General features: G+C 45.9%; 1 protein-coding gene across 1 annotated transcript in view; it reads left to right on the top strand.

Annotated features, from left to right (window-relative positions):
- The window catches only part of adgrg6 (adhesion G protein-coupled receptor G6), a 51,774-nt gene that overhangs the window by 7,778 nt on the left and 36,361 nt on the right, over positions 1 to 7,635 (top strand). The window contains 4 exon segments of the mRNA XM_034580737.1: positions 5,431 to 5,645; positions 5,647 to 5,782; positions 7,052 to 7,137; positions 7,139 to 7,192. Of these exon segments, the coding sequence (XP_034436628.1) occupies positions 5,431 to 5,645; positions 5,647 to 5,782; positions 7,052 to 7,137; positions 7,139 to 7,192 (491 nt within the window).

Here is a 7,635-nt window from a genome sequence, read left to right as displayed (position 1 = left end):
CGTGGCTCAAAATTCATATTTGAAATGCTAATTGAGTTTCATGAATACTCCTCGGTGACTGAAATTACTGAGTGAGGAGGTGAAGGCTGTGATGTTACAAGATTAACAAACATGGTCTTTGGAGAGCATCACGGTTTCTGTCTGTGTCTGTGTCTGTGTGTGTGTCTGTGTGTCTGTGTGTGTGTCTGTGTGTGTGTCTGTGTGTCTGTGTCTGTGTGTGTGTGTCTGTGTGTCTGTGTGTGTGTCTGTGTGTCTGTGTGTGTGTCTGTGTGTGTGTCTGTGTGTCTGTGTCTGTGTCTGTGTGTGTGTGTCTGTGTGTCTGTGTGTGTGTCTGTGTGTCTGTGTCTGTGTGTCTGTGTCTGTGTGTGTGTGTGTGTGTCTGTGTCTGTGTGTGTGTCTGTGTGTCTGTGTGTGTGTGTCTGTGTGTGTGTGTGTCTGTGTGTGTGTCTGTGTGTGTGTCTGTGTCTGTGTCTGTGTGTGTGTCTGTGTGTGTGTCTGTGTGTGTGTCTGTGTGTGTGTGTGTGTGTGTCTGTGTGTGTGTCTGTGTGTGTGTCTGTGTGTGTGTCTGTGTGTGTGTGTGTGTGTCTGTGTGGTGTTGTGTGTGTGTGTGTGTGTGTGTGTCTGTGTGTGTGTGTCTGTGTGTGTGTGTGTGTCTGTGTCTGTGTGTGTGTGTCTGTGTGTGTGTCTGTGTGTCTGTGTGTCTGTGTGTGTGTGTCTGTGTGTGTGTGTGTGTGTGTGTGTGTGTCTGTCTGTGTCTGTGTGTGTGTCTGTGTGTGTGTGTGTCTGTGTGTGTGTGTGTGTGTTGCTCAGACACTTGCAGGTTTAGATGGCTGGTTGAAATTGAAATTGAATCTATTCATTTTATCGAGCAGATAGAAAATGAGGCTGGGTAAATAGTTAATCGCGTGTTATTGACACACAGCGGGGGGCTCAGGGTTTCACACCGACGCACAACGAAGCAGCAGCAGAGAGTTGGATCTCTTCTCCTCCAGCAGCACAGTGACTTTTCTTCATCACACCTCTGTTGGTCGAGCTGATCTTTGGTGAGTTGGTCTGGACCGGGGGCCGAGAACCTTTCACCACCTGATATTGATCACATGACCTTCTGCAGTGAGTGACAGGTCGTCTCTGTCTCCGTGACGACAGCCCTTTGTTTTAGCTCTCATCTCACGAACCTTCCTCTCCTGTTATTTCCCCCTCGTCGTTATCAGAACAGTCACATTTGCATCCACCTCTTCCTCCCTGCTGTGATGCCGCTCTCTGATTGGCTCCCCACCTGCCAGGTGTTATCAGGAGACATGTGAGGTGTGAATCTTCTCCACCAGCTTCAGCCGCATTATAGACTGATGGAGGTGACTGCACGTGCCACCTAGTGGAGAACAGCTACATAACATCTTAGATGTAGCAAAAGTCAAATATAATCAATGTGGTTGAACCGACTCTGGTGACGACCAATGAGAAAATGTCTTCATCTTCTATTTCTTCTTAATGAATAAGGAATCTAAATTAAATGTAGACAATTACACAATAACAAAACGGTTAGAGCAGTGTCAGCTGCATGGCACCTCACCAAGTAACTGCTGTGCTACGTCACTGAATAAATAAACTGGTTAAACTCAGTATTTCTGGCGCAGCAGTTTAAATCAGGTGAATCCAGAATCATCTTCTTCAGAATCCAGAACCTTCTTCACAATCCAGAACCTTCTTCACAATCCAGAACCTTCTTCACAACCCAGAACCTTCTGCTCTCACACGTAGTGGATGTAAACTGTGATCAGAATCAGATTTAACTCTCAGATTTCTATGCAGAGCAGAAACGATCAGATGAAACAGTTTGAATTACAAAGCGTTGATTTGCTGTTTCTCTGTGTTGCTCAAAGGGCAGCAGGAGGTTGATTCTGTCAGGAACCAGCAGCGTGTCCTCCACAGCAGGAGGTGTGAGGAGGTGTGAGGATGTGTAGGAGTGTGAGGAGGATTTAGGAGGTGTGAGGACATGTGAGGAGCTGTGAGGAGGAGTTAGGAGGTGTGAGGAAGAGTGTGAGGAGGTGTGAGGACAGGGTGAGGAAGGGTGTTGAGGAGGAGTTAGGAGGTGTGAGGACATGTGAGGAGGTGTGAGGGAGTTAGGAGGTGTGAGACATGTTAGGAGGAGTTAGGAGGTGTGAGGAGGAGTTGGAGGTGTGAGGACACGTGAGGAGGTGTGAGGAGGAGTTAGGAGCTGTGAGGAGGAGTTAGGAGCTGTGAGGAGGTGTGAGGACATGTGAGGAGCTGTGAGGAGGAGTTAGGAGGTTGTGAGGAGGAGTTAGGAGGTTGTGAGGACATGTGAGGAGGTGTGAGGAGGAGTTAGGAGCTTGTGAGGAGTTAGGAGGTGTGAGGAACATGTGAGGAGGAGATAGGAGGTGTGAGGACACGTGAGGAGGTGTGAGGACATGTGAGGAGGTGTTTGGAGGAGTTAGGAGCTGTGAGGAGGAGTTAGGAGGTGTGAGGAGGAGTTAGGAGGTGTGAGGACATGTGAGGAGGTGTGAGGAGGAGTTAGGAGCTGTGAGGAGGTGTGAGGACATGTGAGGAGGTGAACACAAGGAGACATTTCAACAATGGTGGAGTGACTGAGTTTTGGGAATGAAATGTCAAAGTGGAGGATTGTGCGCCCTCTAGTGGAGGTAAAAGAAGAAATGGAAACACGTGTCAGTGACGCTTCTGTTTGAAACACACGGTTTCTTTCAGACTTAACGGCAGAATTCATTAACCTTTACAGGAAGGTCAAAGGTCAAAGGTCATCAGTCGAACCTTAAACGTTTTGACGTCACAAACCTGCATCTCCATCTTGTGATGGTTTCACTGGAGATCAGACCTCAGCTGCATCAGCTGCTTCGTTATGCAGCTGCGTTGCATTATGGGTAATGGCAATCTTCCGTTAACACGACAGCCAATCAATGAAGCTCTGCACAGTTCGTGACAAACCTCCGTCCTCGTCCTCGTCCTCGTCCTCGTCCTCGTCCTCGTCCTCAGTCTCGTCCGGAGCAGCCGCTGGTCACGTGGTTCTGTTGATCCGTCAGGTCAAAGGTTCGAAGCTTTCCAGAGAACCAACGAGAGCATGAAGACAAACGTGAGGTTGTGCTGCAGAAACTTGAGAAGCTGCGTTCAGGCTCTTTAGGAGACGGATTGTGTGACTGCTAAACACACACACACACACACACACACACACACACACACACACACACACACACACACACACACACACACACACACACTGAACCAAAGCTACTCTACAAGCTGAAGTGGATCAGCAGAGATGGAGGAGTGGATCGAGAGAAGTCAACACCCCCCAAGAGAGAGGTGGAACACTCCAGTGTGTGTGTGTGTGTGTGTGTGTGTGTGTGTGTGTGTGTGTGTGTGTGTTGTTGTGTGTGTGTGTGTTGTGTGTGTGTGTGTGTGTGTTCCAAATTTCTCCTCATACGAATCGTATTCATTTCTGAGGACGTACACAACCAACACTCAAACGAAGCAGGAAGCCACTGAGCTTTAAGGGTCAACAACCAACTGCTGTTATTAAATAACGAGTTCAGTCCCCGAGTGTTTGTAACGTTGTGTTTCTCTTATTATATTATATTATATTATATAGTAAACGTGTGTGTCTGTAACGTTGTGTTCTCTTGTCATGTGTTGATACTTCAGAATTATTCCTTGTCATTACTGAGTGTCCTCAAACACTCTGTGTTCATCCTACCCTGTTTATCTGCACTGAAGATTTCAACGGTTTAATCAGATGAAACTGAATTTTCTTTAGTACAGTTTATTACTGTTCAAAAAATCAATGTGCTTTTACTTGAAGACGTATTGCTAGAGAAGAGAGATCAGTTCCTGCGTCTCAGTCTGATGAAATCAACATAATCAGATTATTAAAATGATCTTTGTTTGATTTCGACCTGAGGTTTAACCCAATCACATCTGAGGACCTAGAAGAAGACACGTTCAAATCTAAATGAACAACACACGACAAGTGGAAAGTCGACTAGATGAAAGTTTTTTAAGAAATGCGATTTACATACATACAGACTGAGATTTCTCAAATTACTTCATAGATAAAATCAAATGAAAAATGGTCCAAGTTTCACAGTCACTTGCTTTTGTTTAAACGTCCATGAGCAAGGCAGCGGGCGTTCAGTCAATGTGCTGACGTGGGTGAATATGAGAAAGAAGATGTTGCTGACGAAAGTGACACCAGTCAGTAAGGGTTAACACACACACACACACACACACCACACACACCACACACACACACACACACACACACACACACACCACACACACACACACACACACACACACTGATGTTTGAAACGTTTCCAGTGCGTTGGCTGTGGTTTTTGGCGGCGGCGAGGCCGAGCCTGAGATCAACGGAGGCCATTGTTGGCCCGAGCAAGAGACCAACCATTCTTTCCACTTTCCATTTCAGCTCTCGTCTTATTATTTCTGCTTTGTGAGGACGGCTCGTCTTCCCAGCTGTTGTTGAAAGTGATGAAATCGAACACGTTTCCATCTTTAAAGTGAGAATTGATGAACGGACGTGAGTCGATCGCTGGCGTCGGGTCAGCGTCTCCGATCACGTGTTTGTGACACTTTGAGAAAGATCTGCTTCATTCTTCAGTTGTTGCGTTGATGAATCTCGTGATTCGTCACAGTGACAGAATCTGAACCTTCCACACAGCGAGTGTAAATATGTTTGAATGTTTCTCACAGCTTCAGTTTCAGAGAATCAGAGACGGATGAATCTTTTCCAAATCAACATGATTCTGCATGTGTGTGGTTTCTTCTTCTACAGTCGTCAAACCTAAACCTTCAAAGTGGGAATGTGTTAGATGGTTTAACGCTCTGTGGGAACATTTTCCACTTAATTCTGTCTAATTCAATCAGTTTGCACTCACTGATTGATTGATTGATTGATTGATTGATTGATTGATTGATCTAAACCTTTTTCTAACTGCACGACTTGTCCCGTCTTGTCTTTGTTTTGACTCGTGGCTGCGATCACAATCTTCTCTGATCTTTGTTTTGACCCTTGAATCTTGTAACCTTCTTGAAAACTTCTTCGTCCTCTTCGTCCTCTTCATCCTCTGTCCTCCTTGACTCCTTGACTCCTCGACTCCTTGATCTGGAGAAATCGACAGCGATGCTCTTTATTGCCGACTCAACTGATTTTGTCCCACATTCCGACTGTCCTCCTGACTCCTATTGGTCGTAGGTCTTTCACCCTTTTCTTGTCTCCTACCCTATTTGTGGCCCCTATCCTCGTGCCTTCCTTCGTCCTGTTCCCTTTAATCCTCGTCTACTAGCATCCTGCCCCCTGAGTGATATTACACTTCTTTGACAGCGTCAGTAGAGGTTGTTTCTTTCTGAAAGTTCATGAATGTGTCGTCCCACCATCACCTCCAGTGTTGGGCTGCAGCTCCACAAACTGTAACCTGAACCTGACTGAGGCCCAGGGGGGGAAATCACGTCGCCCTGCTACCCCCAGAAAATACCCCAATTCACAGGCCTGTAAGTGGATCATGCAGGCCCCCGCCGGCTTCATCATCCAGCTCTCCTTCCTGGACTTTGAAATGGAGGAGGCGCCCGGCTGCATCTATGACCAAGTTGTGGTGAACACGGGGAAACACCGACGTAAAGTTCTGCGGCCTGACAGCCAACGGGCTGACGCTGAACTCGACGGGGAACGTGATGGAACTGTCCTTCAACTCCGACTTCAGCGTGCAGAAGAGGGGGTTCAGTGTTAGCTTCCGACACGGTAGGTCCAGGATCTGTTTACACTGTTATCAGCTCTCACCGGGAATCTGATGGTTTCTATTACCTGTTGAGATTTGGAGCAGTAAGAATAATATAAATAACTCTTTTATCTTTTTATAGAATCTCAGATCTCACAGGGGTTCTAAATGCTTCAAAAGATCAAAGGGATTTGATCCATTTAAAAACTCTAAAGCTCCAATGAATCAATATTCTTATTACAGCAACAGATCAAATCCAACTGTTTGTTAAGTTCACGAGCGGCTGAGTCACAGAGCAGCTGGTGTTTCAGGAGGAGGTGGAGCCCCAAACCGAGCAAAACGACTCATGACCACTTCAATCATTAGATCACACATGAACATGTCTGTACATTTCCTGTAGTTAGTGTCTGTGAAGCAGCAGCAGCAGGTTGTCGGGTCCGACTCGTTCACAACAGGAACATGTGGGAACATCCAGGCGAGGGGCGGAGCCTGTAGAGCGAGGGGCGGAGCCTGTAGAGCAGCAGGAGGCCGGACATGACGTATAAACTCTGCTGTGGAAAGATCAGTGTTGTTGTTTACAGCTCATCCACACCGGCGTCGGCCCTCATCACCAAAAGATCTGGAACCTCCTCGTGTTTTCAAGTTGATGTTGTTGTGTGTGTGTGTGTGTGTGTGTGTGTGTGTGTGTGTGTGTGTGTGTGTGTGTGTGTGTGTGTGTGTGTGTGTGTGTGGTGAGTGTGTGAGTGTTAGCTTGTTGTGTAGCTCATAAACCAAATGAAGACGTTGCCGGTCTGACATTGGTTCCTGGTTCTGGTGTTTTGGTGATTGTGTGTGTTGCCTCATGAACGTGAGTTGTGTATTTGAATGTGTGTGTGATGTTTTTTCTCGAGTCGTTCTCTGGAGGAAAAGCTTCAAAGAGAAGAAACCTCTGATTGGTTCATATTGTTTCATGATTGGATGTTAAAGCTCAACCTAAAATGTTTATTCACATGTTTTTTTTATAAAAGCTATTTAAATTATAATATGAGGTAATAATCAAGTTTATAAACAAATAACTAGAGAATAATGATTTTTGTATCTTCTCTCCTCATTAACTTTCTTTCCTCTCGGTTTCTCACTTCATTTTCTTCTTTGAATCCTCTTCTTCTTTTCTTAAATGATTTCTCTCTTTCTTTCCTTCTTAACTTTTCCTTTTCTTTTTTGAGTTTATTTTCTGAATCTATTTCTTTTCTCCTCTTCCTTCCTGTCTCTCTACTCCTCTTTTCCTCTCTTCTTCCATCTCTCCTCTCTAGTTGCCGTCGCTCTGAGGAACCAGAAGGTCAAGATATCCGGGGGCCACGGCCAGGTCACCATGGTCGCCAGCTCTCTGTTGTTGCCAGGCGCTCAGTCACCTGACGCTGTGCTTTGAGGTGGAACGCGACATCCAGAAACAGGTATCACACCAACCCGTAAAACAGGAAGTGCTGATGAAGGCTCAGGAAGTTTGTAAAGTCAGTAAATCCTGAAATGACAAATGTTCACTGAGGTCAGATTGAGCCGTAGCCAGTTAGCATGTTAGCCACACCAGTGCAGGACACCAGTGGTCTGAGGACAGGTGTAAGTTTCCGTGGTCCTGGTTCGGACTCTGGCTGCAGAGGTGGACCTGCCTCTGCATGAAGAGCAGCGATCTAATCTGCTGGAGATAAATGGACCAATTTCTCTGAGTCAGACCGGAGATGATTTCTTCGTGATAGTGTTGATGTGATGCTGGAAGTTAAGCTTTGAATCGATAGGTTTCTGACATGCTCACTGTGCTTTAGAGAATAAGATGATTATTATATATATTATAGAATCTACCGTCTTTGTGCTGCTATCAGAATTTCATTTTTGTCCTTGT

Source organism: Hippoglossus hippoglossus, chromosome 24 (assembly GCF_009819705.1).
Source record: "Hippoglossus hippoglossus isolate fHipHip1 chromosome 24, fHipHip1.pri, whole genome shotgun sequence".
In the NCBI taxonomy this organism is placed as follows: Eukaryota; Metazoa; Chordata; class Actinopteri; order Pleuronectiformes; family Pleuronectidae; genus Hippoglossus; species Hippoglossus hippoglossus.
The sequence above is the reverse complement of the archived record's forward strand: the minus strand, read 5'-3'. Positions and strand labels throughout refer to the sequence as shown.